The following is a 21684-nucleotide window of genomic DNA, read 5'->3' on the forward strand; positions in this document are numbered from 1 at the left end:
TGAGCACTGAGGTTCTGATTAGGAGAGCCTCAGTGATACAGTTAGGCACTATACAGGCATACACATTTAGGCCACAAACTATGAGCACTGAGGTCCTGGCTAGCAGGATCCCAGTGAGACAGGCAAACACATACTGACATACATGTAAAACTGGGGGTAGCATGCCAAGAAAGATGATACTTTCCTACAGAAGCAGCCATCACTGATCTATGTTTGATTTTGATGTAATTTTGCTTCCATCAGCAATACTGGAAAGCCAGCCGGTACAAGCATAGTTTACTGACAATGTCAGCAGCAGTTACCCCAGCAAAAAGTGTGTCAGTTCATATAGGTGCAGAAAGGCACTATCCTTGTCTTCTTCTTCCCAATTCAATAGTCCGAAACAGTGGATTCCTTGTGTACTGTGGTTCACAACATGCACAGTGATGGACAGTGGTTGGTGTTTTCTGGAAAATAGCAGATGACAACTGAAGACTAGTGGGTCCTTAACAGAAATCGAGATTTAGCCTCCTTTTTCAAGCAGGCTACAATTTAGTCTTAACTGTCTCTCCTGCTCACCCACTCCCCATACTCACTTAAACGAACATCTTGATGATCAAGATTGCCTAGCCACTCATCAATGGAGCATAGTAACTTGACATTCCATCCAAAACAGGAAAGTGATGTTACTCAAGATACCTCCTGTTACCCACAAAGGGATGGGTATATGAGTATGTATTAGTGTTTTATACAGCACAAACCTAGCTCAGAAGCAGTGGAGCTCTGTACATTACCTGGAGGAATGGGAGACAATCTATAAAAACACATCAAGGGGGATTACTCAAATATAATTCACACATTGCATTTCATATTTTTCGACACACGATGATTGGGTGATTTGTCCAGAATCACAGATTGTTGAATGAAGTGCTGAGGCCCAAATTCAATCCTGTGTCCCTAGGTTCCAAGGCTGACAGCCCTAGGTACTAGGCCACATCTTATTTCCTGAGGAACATGGGTACTGTATCTGATCTTAGATATAGGGTTCTGAAACACATCTCTCGACAAGAAAAGATTTAAAATTGTGAAGCTTCATCATGTGCTACAAACTCTTCAGACACAAGATTGGTTGATCTTGGTTCTATGCGCTATTTACTTTCACATTTCTATTGCTCAATATCATGGTGAGTATTTGAGATCCATTGTAGGATAACAGCATTTTCCCTTTGTCTTTGAGGGGCATATTTACAAGCGGCTTGCGCCGCCGGTGAGTAACTTTTTTTTTTTACGCAATGGCGCTGCAGGCCCATATTTACAAGGCCATGCAAAGCCACTTTGGGTAGCTTTTCATGGCCTTGTGAAGATATGGACTAAGGCAATGCAACACAAGTTGCTGCATTGCCTTTCTCTGTGTGAGGCAGGTGTTCCCATGCAACATCTATGGATTGTGACACATTCCAAGGATTACAAAGATTTGTAAACCTGGGAATGTGTCAAAAGCCTACGCCTCCCCAGGAGGGGCATAGCGAGGAGAAATAACTTAATTTCTCCTTGTTTTTTACTTTGTGTGATCGAAGGAGGAAAATGTCTCCATTGATTGTTTTTATACAGGATGTTATCCCTTCCTGCACAGAAATAATCTTTCCTACAGCGCAGACACCCATGGCGCAAGGCCTGCATTGGCGCATGGCAGCCAATTCTGCACCAGCGCAGTGGAAGAGACCAGGAATGTGCCCTATTTTATTGATATGGCACATTCCTGCCGTTTTCTTTTGATGCAGTGCCTTGTGGCACTGCCCTGGACCAAAAGATTTTAAACATACCCCTGAATATTGAGGCTGCTTTAAATGTGTTTAATAAGATCATAGCAGTGCTAGCAGCTCACTTGCTTCACATAGGTTTCAGTGGCTACCCTTGTATCTGTAGTTTCTGTTTATGAACAATCCTCATTTGGGGAATCCTGGCTACCTGCCTACTATTGCTGTCCCTTTGCAGGATAGACTGTGCAACATCTGCACTTTGGTTGCTAAATTCTCAGAAAACACATTAGGTGTGTCTGGTTTCGAGGTTGCTGGCACTTATGCACCCTCCTAATTCCTCCGGCTCATTTACACATGAGACCTCTGCAAGAGACAGTGACCTGACTGTGGGACCAGTGCTGCGCTCATTTGCGGGCCCTCATTTGGCTTCATCCAGTACCCATTGTTGTCCAGCAATGTTGATGCTGAGAGCAGTCACGGGTGCATTGAAACTTTCTATCCCCTTTACAGTGCGCAAACAGGGACACATCCTAACTGAAAACACCATAACAGTATTTTTCCTGAGCAAGCTGAGATAAAACAATGTGGCTGTGGTACATTGCCATAGAGAAAGCAATTGGTGTATCAGGGGTCATCAGACCTTCCTCTTTAAAGGACGCTTTGGGACGGGTTCTTGTGTGAAACTTTCAGGAGGGAGGATTCATTAGAAGAACAAACCACTTACTTTCAGTAGTATTCTTTCTGATGGATGCAATATGTCCTGCAGTGTGAATGTGCAGTACAAAGGGCAAGACTGAAGTCCCTGGATGTCTTTTAGGGTGCTGCATTGTTATTTTAACATATTTTGTTGAATAGCCATTTTATTGATGCCGCTTGTGCCCTTTAGCCCAGTTATGTTTTATTCTGCCTCATTTTTATTATTTGAGAATTGGCCACATTCGTGGTGCTGTTTTAGTTTATTTATCTAGTTGTTCTTTCGCCTAGGAAAACATTGCTTTTCTTAGCAAGACATTCTTTTCACTTTGTCCTTTCCTCAAGGCTGCAGCGAGATAGGATTACAGGTAAAGTAGTACACTATGGCCCTCATTCTGACCCTGGCGGTCGGCGGAGAGGCGGCGGTCGGACCGCGAACAGACCGGCGGTATTAAAAATGGCATTCTGACCCTGGCGGGAACCGCCAACACAGCCCGCCAACTTAACACTCCGACCGCCACAGCGGTACAAACAAACAGCGCGGCGGTTCCCGCCAACAGCCCGGCGGCAGACAAAGTACCGCCCACCCTATTACGACCCACCAATCTGCCACCTTTTCCGGGGCGGGAGCACCGCCGATAAGAACACGGCGGAAACAGACTACGAACGGGAAAACGCTCACCTCTACGCACTCCACGCGAGATTCCGGCAGTATGGAGCCAGAGTTACAGGTCATCCCCGCACTCCTATTCCTCCTCATATACCAGGAGCACGCCCGGCGGCGCGGAAGACATCGGTGAGTACTGCACCTACGACACAGGGGAGGGAAAAGATTACCGGCACACACCCACCCACCCACACCCACTACAACACACACATCAATGCATTCCCACAGATCACTGTCACAACCCACAAACCACCCCCCTCCGAAATAATGCAAAGACCAAAAGAAGAGATCATAAACGGCCAGATATATTAAAATATGGACACCAGTAATCCAAATAAATAAATAAACTATGTACAAAATATATACAGCTACTAAATGTAGTCCAACCACTGTCCGTGGATCACAGGGGTCCTGTGCAAAGGGGCAAGGCCCAGTCCCACGACAAGAACTCCACGGAGAGAACACTGCAGGGGCATCAGAAAGAAAATAGGACAGGCACCTCAGGGGGAAGGGAAGGGGGGGCACCTCAGCCACTTGAGTACACGACGCCAGATCCACGAGGGGACTCCATGACCACTGGCCCATCCTGGGGAGTGCAAAGCCACAGTCCATACAGTCCATACAGTGGGTGGCCTGCCCACTGGGCCATCCTGGGGAGAGCAAAGCCACAGTCCATACAGTCCATACAGTGGGTGGCCTGCCCACTGGGCCATCCTGGGGAGAGCAAAGCCACAGTCCATACAGTCCATACAGTGGGTGGCCTGCCCACTGGGCCATCCTGGGGAGAGCAAAGCCACAGTCCATACAGTCCATACAGTGGGTGGCCTGCCCACTGGGCCATCCTGGGGAGAGCAAAGCCACAGTTCAAACAGTCCATACAGTGGGTGGCCTGTCCACTGGGCCATCCTGGGGAGAGCAAAGCCACAGTCCATACAGTCCATACAGTGGGTGGCCTGCCCACTGGGCCATCCTGGGGAGAGCAAAGCCACAGTCCATACAGTCCATACAGTGGGTGGCCTGCCCACTGGGCCATCCTGGGGAGAGCAAAGCCACAGTCCATACAGTCCATACAGTGGGTGGCCTGCCCACTGGGCCATCCTGGGGAGAGCAAAGCCACAGTTCAAACAGTCCATACAGTGGGTGGCCTGTCCACTGGGCCATCCTGGGGAGAGCAAAGCCACAGTCCATACAGTCCATACAGTGGGTGGCCTGCCCACTGGGCCATCCTGGGGAGAGCAAAGCCACAGTCCATACAGTCCATACAGTGGGTGGCCTGCCCACTGGGCCATCCTGGGGAGAGCAAAGCCACAGTCCATACAGTCCATACAGTGGCTGGCCTGCCCACTGGGCCATCCTGGGGAGAGCAAAGCCACAGTCCATACAGTCCATAACAGACCCCACTGCCACTGGAGGAGGCAAGTTGGCCAGAGGACATCCTGCAGCCCTGCCCGAGATAGATCCTGCCCTGCCACGTCTGCCAAAGGGCCAGCGGTTCTTGCCCTGAAGGGCCCAGTTCAGCGGTTCTTGAGACGGCGGGGCCCAGTTCAGCGGTTCTTGAGACGGCGGGGCCCAGTTCAGCGGTTCTTGAGACGGCGGGGCCCAGTTCAGCGGTTCTTGCCTTGAAGGGCCCAGTTCAGCGGTTCTTGAGACGGCGGGGCCCAGTTCAGCGGTTCTTGAGACGGCGGGGCCCAGTTCAGCGGTTCTTGCCTTGAAGGGCCCAGTTCAGCGGTTCTTGAGACGGCGGGGCCCAGTTCAGCGGTTCTTGAGACGGCGGGGCCCAGTTCAGCGGTTCTTGCCTTGAAGGGCCCAGTTCAGCGGTTCTTGAGACGGCGGGGCCCAGTTCAGCGGTTCTTGAGACGGCGGGGCCCAGTTCAGCGGTTCTTGAGACGGCGGGGCCCAGTTCAGCGGTTCTTGCCTTGAAGGGCCCAGTTCAGCGGTTCTTGAGACGGCGGGGCCCAGTTCAGCGGTTCTTGAGACGGCGGGGCCCAGTTCAGCGGTTCTTGAGACGGCGGGGCCCAGTTCAGCGGTTCTTGCCTTGAAGGGCCCAGTTCAGCGGTTCTTGAGACGGCGGGGCCCAGTTCAGCGGTTCTTGAGACGGCGGGGCCCAGTTCAGCGGTTCTTGAGACGGCGGGGCCCAGTTCAGCGGTTCTTGAGACGGCGGGGCCCAGTTCAGCGGTTCTTGCCTTGAAGGGCCCAGTTCAGCGGTTCTTGAGACGGCGGGGCCCAGTTCAGCGGTTCTTGAGACGGCGGGGCCCAGTTCAGCGGTTCTTGCCTTGAAGGGCCCAGTTCAGCGGTTCTTGAGACGGCGGGGCCCAGTTCAGCGGTTCTTGCCTTGAAGGGCCCAGTTCAGCGGTTCTTGCCTTGAAGGGCCCAGTTCAGCGGTTCTTGAGACGGCGGGGCCCAGTTCAGCGGTTCTTGAGACAGCGGGGCCCAGTTCAGCGGTTCTTGAGACGGCGGGGCCCAGTTCAGCGGTTCTTGAGACGGCGGGGCCCAGTTCAGCGGTTCTTGCCTTGAAGGGCCCAGTTCAGCGGTTCTTGAGACGGCGGGGCCCAGTTCAGCGGTTCTTGCCTTGAAGGGCCCAGTTCAGCGGTTCTTGCCTTGAAGGGCCCAGTTCAGCGGTTCTTGAGACGGCGGGGCCCAGTTCAGCGGTTCTTGAGACGGCGGGGCCCAGTTCAGCGGTTCTTGAGACGGCGGGGCCCAGTTCAGCGGTTCTTGAGACGGCGGGGCCCAGTTCAGCGGTTCTTGCCTTGAAGGGCCCAGTTCAGCGGTTCTTGAGACGGCGGGGCCCAGTTCAGCGGTTCTTGAGACGGCGGGGCCCAGTTCAGCGGTTCTTGCCTTGAAGGGCCCAGTTCAGCGGTTCTTGAGACGGCGGGGCCCAGTTCAGCGGTTCTTGAGACGGCGGGGCCCAGTTCAGCGGTTCTTGAGACGGCGGGGCCCAGTTCAGCGGTTCTTGCCTTGAAGGGCCCAGTTCAGCGGTTCTTGAGACGGCGGGGCCCAGTTCAGCGGTTCTTGAGACGGCGGGGCCCAGTTCAGCGGTTCTTGAGACGGCGGGGCCCAGTTCAGCGGTTCTTGCCTTGAAGGGCCCAGTTCAGCGGTTCTTGAGACGGCGGGGCCCAGTTCAGCGGTTCTTGAGACGGCGGGGCCCAGTTCAGCGGTTCTTGAGACGGCGGGGCCCAGTTCAGCGGTTCTTGAGACGGCGGGGCCCAGTTCAGCGGTTCTTGCCTTGAAGGGCCCAGTTCAGCGGTTCTTGAGACGGCGGGGCCCAGTTCAGCGGTTCTTGAGACGGCGGGGCCCAGTTCAGCGGTTCTTGCCTTGAAGGGCCCAGTTCAGCGGTTCTTGAGACGGCGGGGCCCAGTTCAGCGGTTCTTGCCTTGAAGGGCCCAGTTCAGCGGTTCTTGCCTTGAAGGGCCCAGTTCAGCGGTTCTTGAGACGGCGGGGCCCAGTTCAGCGGTTCTTGAGACGGCGGGGCCCAGTTCAGCGGTTCTTGAGATGGCGGACGGTCTATGGCCAACTGCTAATTGCCTGGTGGTGCCCTCCTGGGCAGCGGGGATGGTGCTCCTTCACTGCCCACCTGGGCTGTGGGTGGTGGGGCCCTCCTGGCCAGCTGGGCTGGGTCCTCCCTGGGCAGCGGCTATGGGGGTGGTGGGCTCTCCCGGGGCAGCTGTGCCGGTTCCTCCCGGGGCAGCGGCTATGGGGGTTGTGGGCTCCTCCTGGGCAGCAGGCCTGCTGCCTGACCTCTCCAACTTGCTGCCCTTGCCCTCCTTAGTCGTCGGCCTGTGGCCCTTGCCTCCCTTTGGAGCTGTGGCTGGTGACTGTCTGTGGGTGGTGTCCGGGGGGGATGTAGAAGGCGGGCTCCTGCGGCGCCCCTTCCACCTTCTGCTCCTCTTCCCAGGGGGTGGGCTGGCTGTCCCCTTGCTGCTGGGCGAAGATCCAGACATGCGGGCTGGTGGGCTCCAATACCCCTGCACCCTTGTCAAGGGGGCTGCAGGGCTGGTGGTGGCTGAGGTGCTCTTCTTACCCCGACGAGAAGGAGGGGGGGGCTCAGGGTCAGGAAAGAAGTTAGTAGTGGCGAGGAAGAGCTTCTTGGGACAATGGAGAGTGGTAGGTACAGTGGGAATGGGAGTGGAGGGAGAGGATGTGGTTGTAGGTGAGTCACGTTTGCTGTCTTTGGGTGCAGGTGCAGGAGGGATAGGCTGTCGTGAGATGGCTGTTGGGTGGGTGGGTGGCTGCGTTTGTGTGGTGTGGAAGAGGGGGTGACAGACACAGTGGGAGAGGACACAGGGGACGTGTAAATGGCAGTGGGGGTGGTGACTGCACGTGTGCGGACTGGAGTGGAGGGTGTGCTGGTGATGGAAACACTGGCTGATGGTGAGGTGAATGGAGATGTGAGTGTAGACGTCACAGGGAGGGAGGAGGGAGACGAGGAGGTGGGGGTCACAGAGGTGGTAGTGACTGTTGGCATGTCTGCATCGGAATGTTGCGTGTGTGAATGTCTGCGTGATCTGTGGTGCTTATGTTTGGATGAGCTTCTCTTGGGTGTTGAGGTGTGTGCAGGCTGGTCTGATGGTGTGGGTGGGACAGGCAGAGGAACAGGAGACTGGGAGGAGGGAGTTAGTAGAGGCAGGCAGGAGACAGGGACAATGGCTGCCGTCAGTGCTGAGGCCAGAGCCTGGAACGATCGCTGATGGGCAGCCTGACCCGAATGAATGCCCTCCAGGTACGCATTGCTGCGATGAACCTCCCTCTCCACCCCCTGGATGGCATTCAAAAGGGTAGTCTGCCCAACAATGAGCGTTCGGAGGAGGTCAATGACCTCCTCACTGAGGGCAGCGGGGGTAACAGGGGCAGGGCCTGAGGTGCCTGGGGCGAAGGAGATGCCCGGCTTCCTGGCAGAGCGGGCACGGGGCGAACGCGGAGGGGCTGCTGGGAGGGCGGAGATGGTGCGCTGGGTGGCGGCTGTACCTGTAATGGCGGGGGGCACGGATGGTGCCACCCCCGCAAGGGAGCCCCCTTCCGAGGACGTGTCCGTGTCGCTGCAGGCTCCAGTCGTCCCCGTCGTGGAGCTCCCCTCGCCCTCCGTCTCACTGGTCCAGTCTGACTCTGTGGCATGGCCCTCCTGGGCCATGTGAGATGCAGCTCCCTCCTGCCCCGATGCCACTTCTCCTCCGCCTGATGATGCTGATGCACACAAGCACAGAAAGACAAACAAAAAGGGGGGGGGAGAGAGAAATAAAGGGATATTGAGTACATGGATCTCCGGTACAGTTAGCGGACATGACAGACACAGATGCCCCCTGCACTAAGTTGCGCACTTGGGGTCCGCTACGCATTCCGTGGAACATGCCCTACACGCCTAGAGTTGTCAACTGCACCCATGGATGACACGGCCCAGGGATGGCTGTACTGACACACTACTGAGGGTGGTGGCTGGGGACACAGGGGCTTACGGGGGTGCCCAGCCTACAGATATCGCCCTGGCCTAGGGGGACCCCCAGCCCTCCTCCCCCACCCAGACACCTCCACTGCACGACAACAGAGTAGATGATGCTTGTACTCACCCCCTTGTGTCTGCTGTGCTGCCCTCACGCGCCCATCCAAATCAGGGTAGGCCACCGCCAGGATCCGGAACATTAGGGGGCTCAGTTGACGGCAGGCACCCCGCCTACGTTGGGAGGCCATCCCCAGCAGAGACTCGGCGGTCTTCTTGGTCCCGCGGCGGATGTCCTCCCACCTCTTGCGGCAGTGGGTGCCCCGTCGATGGTGGACCCCCAGGCCCCGGACTTCCTTGGCGATGGCACGCCAAATCCCGATCTTCTCATGGGCGCGGACCTATGTGACACGTACAGGGAGGGAGAAATACCACGTTCAAGTTACTCAGCATTTTCCTTTCCAGTGGCCCAACGCCCCCCATCCCCGCCAGCCCCCCCGCCAGCCCCAACATGCACCCCATCCCCGCCAGGCCCCCCTCCAGCCCCAACATGCACCCCATCCCCGCCAGGCCCCCGCCAGGCCCCCCGCCATGCCCAACATGCCCCCCATCCCCGCCAGGCCCCCGCCAGGCCCCCCGCCAGCCCCAACATGCACCCCATCCCCGCCAGGCCCCCGCCAGGGCCCCCCGCCATGCCCAACATGCCCCCCATCCCCGCCAGGCCCCCGCCAGGCCCCCCGCCAGCCCCAACATGCACCCCATCCCCGCCAGGCCCCCCGACAGGCCCCCCCGCCATGCCCAACATGCCCCCCATCCCCGCCAGGCCCCCGCCAGGCCCCCCGCCATGCCCAACATGCCCCCCATCCCCGCCAGGCCCCCGCCAGGCCCCCAAGCCAGCCAGTGGCCCCAAATCCAGATAGAATTAAACTCACTTGTTGGTCTGGAGGACCGTAGAGTAGCGCATACTGGGGGAGGACCCCATCCACAAGTTTCTCCAACTCCTCTCCAGTGAAGGCAGGGGCCCTTTCCCCAGTCGCAGCAGCCATTGTCCCTTCCAGACCGAGGTCACAGCAACACTTGCAGTATAGGTCCTCTCCTGTGAAAGTTCAAGTCGCAAGTGGATAAGTAGATAGAAAATGGCGGTCACGTCCGCGGCGGTGCGTACCGCGGCGGTGCGTCCCGCCACCGCCGGCGCCCTTCGCCATTGGCTCCTGAAACCCATAGGCTTCAATGTTAACCAATGCGGCTTCGCGCCGCGGTCTTGGCCCGCCGCCCGCCGCGGTGTGCCACGCCAGCGCATTGACCTCACATCCCATTGTCACACTTCACAGGTCAGGCAGCCGCCATTTCCAGGGCCCACATGGCTCAATTTCAACTGCGTCACACAGGCCTAGGCCTTGCATAGCCACTCATACACGCCATTCACTGCATAGAGAATCGTATACTGTGCTAGCTGTGAGTACGTACCTGTGGGTTGCCTGACTGTGTGCTCCATGTTGTCCTTCCTAGGCACCGTCCGCTGGGTTGGGCGAGGAGACGGATGAATCCTCCCGTGTACCGACCGCTGGTGGACCTGTCGACAATGGAAGAACGCCACATTATCCTGACCTACCGTCTTAACCGTGCCACTATCCATGAACTGTGTGCCCGGCTGGAGCCCGACCTGATGTCCCCCATCCGCCAACCCACAGGGATTCCCCCTCTGGTGCAGGTCCTGTCAGTACTCCATTTCTTGGCAAGTGGGTCATTTCAGACAACCGTGGGAATTGCTTCTGGGATGTCTCAGCCCATGTTTTCAAAGGTGTTATCCAGAGTGTTGTCTGCCCTGATGAAATCCGTGAGGAACTACATCATTTTCCCTGAGGTGGGCGAACTGGCTACAGTGAAGGGTGATTTCTACGCCCTTGGACATATTCCCAACGTAATTGGTGCCATTGATGGGACCCATGTGGCTTTGGTTCCCCCAAGAGACAGGGAGCAGGTGTACAGGAACCGAAAAAGTTACCATTCAATGAACATCCAGGTGGTGTGTTTGGCTGACCAGTACATCTCGCATGTAAATGCCAAATTCCCAGGGTCAGTGCATGACGCCTACATCCTCAGGAATAGCAGCATCCCTTACGTGATGGAACAGCTAGAGAGACACCGTGTATGGCTAGTGGGGGACTCTGGGTACCCCAACCTGTCGTGGCTACTGACCCCAGTAAGGAATCCCCGGACCAGGGCAGAGGAACGGTACAATGAGGCCCATGGGCGTACTAGGAGGGTGATCGAACGCACCTTTGGCCTCCTAAAGGCCAGGTTTCGCTGCCTGCATTTGACCGGTGGATCCCTAATGTACTCACCTAAGAAGGTGTGTCACATCATCGTGGCCTGCTGCATGCTTCACAACCTGGCTTTGCGCCGCCAGGTGCCTTTCCTGCAGGAGGATGGTCGAGACGGTGGTGTTGTGGCAGCGGTGGAACCTGAGGAGAGTGACGAGGAGGAAGACGACGGGGCTGAAACAGACAACAGGGACAGAATCATTGAACAGTACTTCCAATAGGACACAGGTAACATTTCAAAGATAATTTAGTAAAAGTTAACTACTCTGCAGCATCTCTGCTGCCTGTCTATTTGCCCCAGTGTATGATGACTGAGTTTTGGCTTTTCCCTCCCTATTTCAGATCTGGGGTCCCCACTACGAGTCCTGTGCTTCGTTTCCCCATGGACTACAGCTTTGTGGCAGCTGTTTGTTGACTTCACCATGTACAAGGACATATTTGCACTGTCATGTCAATTACAATCTATTGAAATCACAGCCAGACTCCTGATATTTTGGTGCAAAATAGGTGTTTATTGAAGTGCTCAAAATGGGATGGGTGGTTTCAAGTGGGTGGGGGCTATGGTGAAGGAATGTCCATGGCAGAGTCCAGAGTAACAGTCACACAGGTGCATTGTCCAGAGGCCTGTGGAGAGATGGAGCATGGGCAGTTCGAGGATGGACAGGGTGACAATGTGGGACAGTGGGATGACATCAGGTGGTATCCATTGCTGGCGGGGGTCTTGACATCCTACTCTGTCTTGCGAGATCTCAGGGCCCTCTTGCGGGGTGGTTCTTCTCCTGCAGGAGGTGGGGGTCTGGTGGGCTGCTGCTGTGCGGGGGCCTCCTGTCCACTAGCGCCGGCGGAGGTGGATGGCTGTTCTTGGTCCCGGCTAGTGGCAGGGGCCCTTGGGTGTTGTTCAGTGTCCGCCCTGCTGTTTACGAGGTCCTGCAGCAGCCCTACCATGGTAACCAGGGTGGTGTTGATGGCTCGGATGTCCTCCCTGTACCCCCGATAGTGTTCCTCCTGCAGCACCTGGATCTCCTGGAACCGGGCCAGTACCGTCGCCATCGTCTCCTGGGAGCGGTTGTATGCTCCCATGATGGTGGTGAGGACCTCGTGGAGAGTGGGTTCCCTGGGCCTCTCCTCCCCCCCCTGTCGCACAGCTGCCCGCCGAGTTGCCCTGTTTCCCTGGGCCTCTGCCCCCTGGCCGGTGTGCCCACTACCACTGCCCCCAGGTCCCTGTTGTTGTTGGGGTGGTGGGTTATCCTGGGTGCCCTGTAGTGGTAGACACACCGCAGATTGACGCGCCCTGGAGACAGAGGCATGGGCCCGCTGGGTGGGAGCTGTGCTGGTGTTCCCAGAGGGGTTAGGGTCTATAGTGGCCTGTGCCTGTGTGAGGGGAACCGACTGTCCAGAGGTCCCCGATGGTCCGGGCTGGTCATCGGTGTCCAGATCGACAGAGCTGCTGTCATCGCTGACGGCCTCTTGGGTGGGGGGTGTGGATAATTCTGGCCCCTCCGCCGCGGTGTGTTGACGGTCGGGTCCTGCAGGGGTATAGAGGTATGGTTATAGTTTCAATGTGTGGCATATGGCTGTATCTGTGGGTTCCCGTGTCCCCAAGTGCTGGCATTCGTGTGTGGGGGCTTTGGTGAGGGTGGCTTGTGGGGGGGATGTGTATATGCATTGGGCATGCTTTGGTGATGGGTGTCCATGCTTAGTGGACGCATGCAGGCCTAGGTTTTGGGATGTGTGGGTTGTGATGGTGAGACATTGGCGGGGAATAGGTGTGCTGGGGGTGGGGGTGAGGATGGTGGTGGGGGTGAGGATGGTGGTGGGGGTGAGGGTGGGGGTGAGGATGGTGGTGGGGGTGAGGGTGGGGGTGAGGGTGGGGGTGGGGGTGAGGGTGGGGTTCGAGGATGGGGGTGAGGGTTGGGGTCTGATTTGGCATGCAGGTGGGGGGGAAGCAGTATTGAAGCTTCAACTTACCAGTATCCATTCCTCCGCCGACTCCTGCGAGGCCGTCAGGATGCAGGATGTTCAAGACTTCCTCCTCCCATGATGTGAATTGTGGGGGTTGAGGTGGGGGTCCTCCGCCAGTCTTCTGCACGGCGATGTTGTGCCTGGATACCATGGAACGCACCTTCCCCCGTAGGTCGTTCCATCGCTTCCTGATGTCTTCCCGATTTCTGGGGTGCTGTCCCACTGCGTTCACCCTGTCGACAATCCTCTGCCATAGCTCCGTCCTCCGGGCAATGCTGGTGTATTGGACCTGTGTGCCGAACAGCTGGGGCTCTACACGAACGATTTCCTCCACCATAACCCTGAGTTCTTCGTCTGTGAAGCGGGGTTGTCTTTGGGGTGCCATGGGGTGGTGTGTATGATGTGTGGGGTGGAGTATGTGTATTTAAGTGAGTTGAGTGTGGTGGTGTGTGTTGTTTTGTGTGTGGATAGTGTGTGGGTGATGGTGTTGAGTGGCTGTGGCTGTTATGTTTTGGATGCTGGTGTCTCGCTCTTGCCTTCTTTACGATTTTGTAAGCGTAGGGGTTTGTGGGTGATGTGGGTGGGTGTTTTATATTGTATTGTGTGTGTGGGAGTGGTGTGTGTATGTGTATCAGGTGTGTGGGATTCAAATCGTCCAATGTGGGTGAGTTTTGTTCGTTGGTGGGTATTCTGACCGCGGCGGTGTGTCCCGCCAATGGAATACCGCGTTTGAATGACCGCCGCGTGGATTCGTGGGTCGTAATGGGATGGGCGTATTTCTGTTGGCGTGGCGGTGGAGGTTTGGTCACCTCCACCTTTCCGCCGACCGCTGGTCTGGCGGTCTGTTGTGGCGGTCGGATTTTCGGAGGTTTGCCTTCTGCGGGTCAGAATGACCGTGGCGGGTTTCCGCGACCGCGGCGGGATTATGGAGGATTTCTGACCGGCGGTAGGCGCCTTTTACCGCCGAGGTCAGAATGAGGGCCTATGTCTCCAACATTCACAGAAACAATTTCTCAGAACATCACCTGTTTTATTATAAAACACTTCTCTGTCCCATGCATGTTAGAGGGAGCTTCCAGTCAGATTACCACAACTTCATGTTGATGGACTTTGCTATAGCTACTTGCTGAGACTATCGGTTCCCTGGCCTACATGGGGACGGTGTCTCTAGAGACAACAGGCTTCCTTGCTCCGGTATGGGGAATGATGTCTAGGGGGGAATCCTGGAGGGCAGATTAGGGCTGATCATGCTGTGCTCCAACATAGCTTAGGTAGGAACCTCATATATTACGCATAGTGACAGTAATGTGTGACTTTTCCTATGTTTCACTTTCCTTGTCACCATTTCGCTTCTATTGTGTTTCATCATTCTAATTATTGCAATTCATGCCATTCTATCTAAGACACAGCTGCTTCAATAAATCTTATTGAACTATTTGATGCCTCTGTTTGTCTTTGCATGTGTGAGACTAATATAACTGAGAGAAAAGGATGGAATCTGATCCACCACTATTTCCCTGAGAAGTCATTCTTGTCATGCGTCCGGTTGCCACAAGTCATCCCTGCTCTTGGGCGGAGGTGAGGCGCTGCTAGTTGACCAGAAATGGATTAGGCTGACAGTTGTCACATGGTGTGGGAATGGACTCATTTCCCCACAATTCAGGTGATGCTGCCGCCTGAATCCAGCATCCTCATTAGGATAATGAGAGCCCACTCAACATGGCATCCAATGTCCAACTATGGAACTTAAGGACGCCTCTCCTGAGCTGACAGTGTTATGTGGTGATGGTGAGTCCAAATTGCTGAGAAAAAAATCCACACTTGTTAGTGCCTCCTGTAAGAAATCCGTTGGCACTGTTAGTTATAGTTAGTTGCATGATATTTGCACACTTCTAATAACTCTAATGTGCTGCCGCTTGTTGTTTGTACACATAGATAAGTTATAAAGTCTTACATAGCAAGAAATGCACACACCAGGAAGTAATAACACACTGTAGTGATGCCATGTTTGGCATTCTTGCTTTACGTATGCTTCTCCGTTTTTCATTGGAACAGGTGTGGTTTAGTGAAAAGAATTTCGACCCATCATTCAATTTTTATACAGGGTATAAAATCCCCAACTGCAAGACCATAGAACAGTATTTTGAGTTTATACAGGCGCTACCAGTTGTGGACACACCGCAGGTCTTCGGTCTACATCCTAATGCTGATATCACGTAAGTCTTTTATAAATCTAATTACTTTGACATATTATGTGAAAGAGGATTCTGTACTTGTTCTGTCACTGTAGCTTGTCCCCTGCAGCTCTTTTTCCAAAATGCAGTAACAGGTTTATAATCTGAACAACAATATAATTTTCCTTCACACACCCCATAAAGAAACATTTTATAAATGCCCTCTGCCGGTACCCGTTAGTCCTTATTTAAAACAAAAAACAGCATGCTACAAAGTAATGCTTTTAATTCATTATTAGAAAGATCTATATTCTTATTTATTAGTTCATCCCATAAAAAAGTTTTCATACAATATTTTTATGTCTTTAAAAACCATTAATTGAAACACCGTCGACATTACACACCATAACACCACATAATAAACACATTTATCAACAAAATTCATGCACAAAATGTACTTAATCATTTGCAAAGCTAATTCTGGCAAAATAAGAACTGTATACCTAATGAATTATAATAGTAATAAAAGATGCATGTAATGATAGCGGCGGCTGCCACAGATGTCAAGGGGAGTGCTGGGGGGAGGGAGACGGCAGGGGCAGAAGAACCAATAATTAAAAAGAAAAACTTGCACTTCCTGCCGCCGCTGCCTCGCTCCTCGGCTCCTGATGGTGTCCCAGCATTCATTTTGACACCAGCACAGGCTCCCCAGTAATCCTGGTGCTGCTCTCATGCTAAACCTAGCATGAAAGCAGCATCAGGGTTGATATGAGAGGCTTTGACTGCAGCTTGACAGTGCACTGGGGTCTGTGCATTTTCTCCAGCCTGGCTTTTCACTTCCCCTCCCCACTTCGGAGAAGCCACCCCGTGTAGAGATATATATGCTGCAAGCTGCAGTGATGTTATTTGTTCTTTTTTGACGGATAATATGGTAGAATATGCGGCTAGAAGTCTCTATCAGTTATATTTAGCCGCAGGTTCGTTACCTTAGAATCACCCCAGGCATTAGACTGGATCTGGAAAATTTTAGTGAGTAGTACACCTGCATGCCGGGAGGAGGCCCAATTTGGCTCTGTGTGGCGTAGTCCATGCTGGAAGTGATGTGGGTGTTGCCTACATATGCGCCACTCCAGCAAGCTAACGTCAGCTCGTTTTTTTCCAAAACATTCAGCGTCGATTCAGAAAAGTCATTTTTCACTGAGCTTTTTTCAATGTTTTGTCAAGAGTTTTTTGAGACTTTGGGCCTGATTTCGAGTTTGGCGAATGGGGTTACTCTCTCACAAACGTGACAGGTTTCCCATCCACCGTATTACAATTCCATTATATTCTTTAGAAATCTTTACGGTGGATTGAAAATCTGTCATGTTTGTGGCAGAGTAACCCATCTGCCAAACTCTAAATGAGGCCCTTTTTCTCCTGGTGCGTCAAGGGTGTCCGCTAGGAGGGTTGATTTCAAGCCCCATAGCACCTGTCATCCACAGATGTCGGTGACAAGCCTACATTTGGTGTGCCTCTGGTGTTTGAAGGGCGACCACAACGCTAAGACTTTCGTCGATTGCCGCACCATGCACCGCATGACCCTCAAGTGGTCCCTCAAGCTCGTCCTTTTGTGACACCACAATACCCACAATCTCGGTTGAGAAGAAGGTCCAGAGAGCCCCTCCAAGCACTTGTCATCCCAGTCGAGGTCGTTCGGATATTCGGGTAAGTCCAGCTGACACAAAAAGAACAGGAAGTCGAAGAGATCTTCCACTTCGCCTTGTCTGTCCAAGACATCTGACGAGACAAGGGAGTGTTGGCCCACATGCTATACCTGTGGTTCACTGTAGACCAAGAGCACTTCCAGTTTGCAGTACTCCCTTTTATCCCTAGCAGTGCACCTCGGGTATTGACAAAAGTGATGGCGGTGGTTGTAGCTCATCCGCGAATGTCAGGGTTTCCAGTTTTCCCTACCTTCATGATTGGCTGTGTGTGGCCTCCAGACTACGGTGAATCTTCTGCTCTCACTGGGCTTCACTATCAACATGCCAAAGTCATACCTAAACCCCTCCGAGACGCTCCCTTTCATCGGAGCTGTTCTGGATACAGTGCAGTTTCTGGTCTGTCCTCCTGAACTGCAATTTTAGGATATTCAGGCTATGATATTGGTGTTTCAGCCTCTATCCTGGATTTCAGTGTTACTGAATCTGAGCCTGTTTCGCCTCATGCCTCCTGTATCCTTCTTGTGACACATGCCCGCTGGAATAAGAGTGTTGCAGTGGGGCCTGAAGTTCCAATGGGCACAGCATCAGGGGAATATCTCGGACATGGTCCAAATCTTGTAGGTAACTGCAAAAGACCTACAGTGATGGCTAATGAACCGTGATTGGGTCAGTGACAGACCCCTGTTCCTTCTCCACACCGAGCTGACTGTGGTGACATATGCATCACTTCTGGGCTGGTGTGGGCATCTTGGAGAGGAGGAGACCCAGGGACTCTAGTCTCCGGCAAAAGCCAGACTCCACATCAACCTGTAGTAGCTCCAAGCGATCTGACTGCAATTGAAGGCCTTCCTTCCCTTAGTCAGGATAAAGCTTGTTCAAGTGTTCACGGAGGGCACCAAAGCCATGTAGTATTGCAACAAACAGGCGGGGTTGGGTCAAGGGCCCTTTTTCATGAGGCTCTTCGTCTCTGGACATGGTTGGAAAAGCAGGGCATATGCTGGTGGTTCAGCATCTGGGAGGCTCCTTGAATGCCATCAACGGACGAACTCAGTTGTCAATGCCTAGCTGATCATGAGTCGCATCTCAATTCGGATGTGCCACAAGGTCTGTTTCAGCAGTGGGGAGAACCTTGGTTAGATCTGTTTGCCTCTGCAGAGAATGAGCAATGTCAGCAGTTTTGTGTAGTGGAGTTTCCAAGGCGGCTCTCGCTCAGAGACACTTTTCGTCTCAAGTGGAGTTCAGGCCTCCTTTACGCTTTTCTGCCCTTACCACTCCTGCCCAGAGTTCTCAAGAAGATCAGGAAGGACTGGACCCAAGTCACCCTTGTGCTTTGGACTGGGCATGAAGAGTCTGGTATCCCGAGCTTCTGAACATGAGTGTTGATCCTCTAATCAGGCTGCCTCTTCGGGAGGATCTTATGTCACAGCAGCAAGGGAGTGTGCTCCACCCGAACCTGTCAACTTTCTGCCTTCTTGCATGGAGATTGAGCAGTGGCAGTTCACGGCTTTTGATCTTCCTCCCGAAGTCTGCAATGTTATTCTGGCAGCCAGATGTTCCTCCACTAAGACGGTGTATGCCAGGCAATGGAAAACCAAATTATGACATTATACAGAAAAGTCCATTGACCTGCTTTCAGCTTCCCTTTCTGATGTTCTACTTTTTTTGCCTTACCCTTGCCCAGCAGGGCTCTGCTTTGGGCACTCTTAAGGGTTATCTGCCTTTTTGCACCTGCCTGACCAGCCCTCTTTTTTAAAGTCCCCTTTTGTAAGTAGATTTCTACAGGGTCTTGTGTATATGTTTCCCCTTCATCTTTTATTATGCCTCAGTGGGACCTTAATTTGATCCTCACATTCTTGCTGTGTGCTCCTTTCGAGCCTCTTCATAATTCCCCTCTGGCTGCTCACGACACAATCAGCATGTGGCAATCGCCCCTGCCCAGAGGGTGAGTAAGCTTCAGGCTTTATCATCCAAACCTCCATTACTGTCCATTTTTCCAGACAAACTGGTGCTTCTCACTAGGGCCTCTTTCCTTCTGAAAGTGGTAACATTATTTCATATGGGCCAATCTGTCACCTTGCCCACTTTTTACGCTTCTCTACATCCCTCAAAAGAAGAGGAGTGACTCCGCCCTCTGGACACAAAAAGAGCGGTGCCCTTCTACCTTGACTGCACACAGGAGTCCCAGGTTGGCAACCAATTCTTAGTTTGATATGTTAGCGTGAAGAAAGGTCGGGCGGTCCAGAGGCGGACCATCTCTTGATGGGTCGTTCTCTTCAGCAAAATCTGCTACACATTGGCCAGGAAGCAGCCCCCTGAGGGCTTGAGATCTTGAGAGCTCATGCCACTTGAGCCAAAGCTGCGACCATTGTGCCTCATCCTGGACATCTGCCAGGCAGCAATGTGGGCTTTCTTGCACACGTTTACCAAACATTACTGCCTGGATATTCAGGTCCGCAAGAATGGCAATTTTGCCTGTTTTGTCCTACAGGACTTCTTAGTTTAAATTTATCTGCAGTCCCAACACCGGGATGGTATTGCTTGGGTATCCATTCTAAGGTAAGGAATGTGCGGCAAGAAGTCTGTGTCAGTTGAGAAAGTTACTTATTTTCAGTAACGCCTAATCCGGTAGAGAGAATATCTAGCAGCAGATTCCTTACCGACCCACCTATCCTCCCCAGACAGATTTCTAGGGTTAGGGATGGTCCCTTTCAGGGCCTTAGGTTGGACACACCAGTGTCGGTGAATTTCATGGCTCTGCGCTCCTGGCGTGGAAAGTCTTAAAAAGTAACTGATTGCGCCGAGGTGTCACCTATATAGGTGATACAGACATCACTTCCAGCACAGATGATGCTGACGACACCACATGGAGCTGTCCGATGCCACCTACTGGCGCACAGGAGTACTGCTCATGAAAAATCTTCCGATTGCAGTCTGACGCCTGTGGAAATTCAAAAGTAAGGAATCTGCAGCTAGATATTGTCTCTACCGAAGGCAAGTAACTTGTTCTTTTTGTATTCTCTCTGCTTCTTAGACCTCCTCTGATTGTTGTCTCTCTCACCTTACTTTGCTGTTTTCTCTCAACTCCTGTCCTCTCCTCTTCTTCTATCTTCCATTTTTCTCCTTTCTTTCTCTGTTCTTCGCCCATCCCCTTTACTCTTTTTTCCTCCCCACCTTAATCTTCTTTTTTTACCTCTCACTTCTTTCACACAGTTCTTTATCTTTTTATTTCCTTTCTCTACTACTTCCGTTGCTTCCCATCACCAAAATGAAGCATTAAACCTAATTGCTTTGCCAGTGCTTGTTTTTGTATTGAGTACTCAGTGGAAATGCCGGAATTTCTTTGTTTTCTCACCCTGCCTAATCCACCCCAATATGCTGTCCTTTTGATCCTCATGCTCAATATGTGACTCTGTGTCACATTTTTTTCTTTATTCATTTATTTATTTTTTAGAGCCTCAGCAGCTGCAAGTGACCATCATACCGCATGCACACAAACATCTCACATTTCTGCACATGCCATAAAACACTTATGGCTTTGTAACACAACATCAGTAGCTATCTTGGAATGGGTGTTCTTTAATAGAAAACCAATCACAAATTTGCCAGCGACACATCAACATGGATCTTGATGCATGCATTTTCATGCCACTGCCAAAATGTCAATATCTCAGCCTTGTTAAGCCAAGACCAATTCAGTTTGTCAGTGTTTGATTCTGTTAATTATTGTTTCCATTTTTTGTCGAGCCTGCATAATGTGTAGCCGTAGCCTCTGTAGGAGGCTGGCCTGGCGTGTAGTCGGTACCAAAGGTAGTTACACCAGGTCCAGTTATCCCTTATTAGTGAAATGTAGTCAGTGTCCAGCAGCCAGGCTGTCTAGGGGTAGCTGTAGCTGAGCAGCCAAGGCTGATCTCGGAGACTTGCAATACAACTGTAATCACACAGTACTCACACACATGAAAGAAAATACTCAGGCCCATATTTATACTTTTTTAGTGCTGCATTTGCGCCAGTTTTTGATGCAAAATCGGCGCAAACTTACAAAATACAATTGTATTTTGTAAGTTTGCGCCGATTTTGCGTAAAAAACTACGCAAATGCGGCACTAAAAAAGTATAAATATGGGCCTCAGTGTCACAAAAATAAAGGTACTCTATTATCTGATAGAGACTTCTAGCTGCAGCTTCCTTACCTTAGAATTCCCTGGCGTCAGCTTCGAATCCGGAGTTTTTTCTGAGCAGTACCCTGCGCGCGCCGTCGGACTGCGTCGTTCGGATCTGCGTGCATCGACCAGCTCCGCGTGTGTCGTCAGCGTCGTTAGAGCCGTCTATGACGTCACGGTTGTCCATATAGACGCCGTCTCGGTGCACGTACCTCTGTTTTTTTCCTTCCGCGCCGGTTAAGCGCAGTTTTGGAAAGAGCTACCCTGCTTCGACGGTTTGTCAATGCTTTTTTGGCTGTTTGGAGTCATGGCTTCGAGAAAGACAGGATTCAAGCAGTGTGGTGCGTGTCATCGCACCATGTCGGTGACAAATCCGCACCGAGTTTGTCTTTGGTGCCTGGACAAGGACCACGATTCCACCTCGTGCTCCGATTGTCGGGCCATGGCGCCGAAGGCCTTGAGGGAGAGATCCCTTAAGCTTCTTGCGGCCCGACATTCGTCTTTGGTCGGCGCGACTCCGCGGAGGTCACGGTCTCGCAGTAGAAGGAGGTCGCGGCACCGCTCCCGGAGCCCCAAGTCCTCTTCCTCGCATCCAAGGTCATCAGAAGGTAAGAGGCACAAGAAGAAGAAGAAGTCCAAGCGGACTTTGTCTTTGGCACGCCCGTCGACCGACGAGGCATCTAGGGAATGTCGACGTTCCGAGCGCGGTTCTGCGGAGCCGTCGCCAGGGTCGAATCCACGTCTTCACCCCTTTCCGGGGACCGGATCGACCCCCGCTCAAATAAAAGAATTCTACGAGGCCATGCGTCTCGTCTTTGAGCGGGCTATACCCTCT

At 53.0% G+C, this 21684-nt stretch overlaps 1 protein-coding gene across 1 annotated transcript in view; it reads left to right on the forward strand.

Moving 5' to 3' along the window:
• DNAH8 (dynein axonemal heavy chain 8) overlaps positions 1–21684 on the forward strand; it is a 9979189-nt gene that overhangs the window by 9510879 nt on the left and 446626 nt on the right. The window contains exon 85 of the mRNA XM_069236651.1: positions 14869–15029. Within this exon, the coding sequence (XP_069092752.1) occupies positions 14869–15029 (161 nt within the window). The remainder of the gene's footprint in view (positions 1–14868; positions 15030–21684) is intronic.

This window comes from Pleurodeles waltl, chromosome 5 (assembly GCF_031143425.1).
Source record: "Pleurodeles waltl isolate 20211129_DDA chromosome 5, aPleWal1.hap1.20221129, whole genome shotgun sequence".
In the NCBI taxonomy this organism is placed as follows: Eukaryota; Metazoa; Chordata; class Amphibia; order Caudata; family Salamandridae; genus Pleurodeles; species Pleurodeles waltl.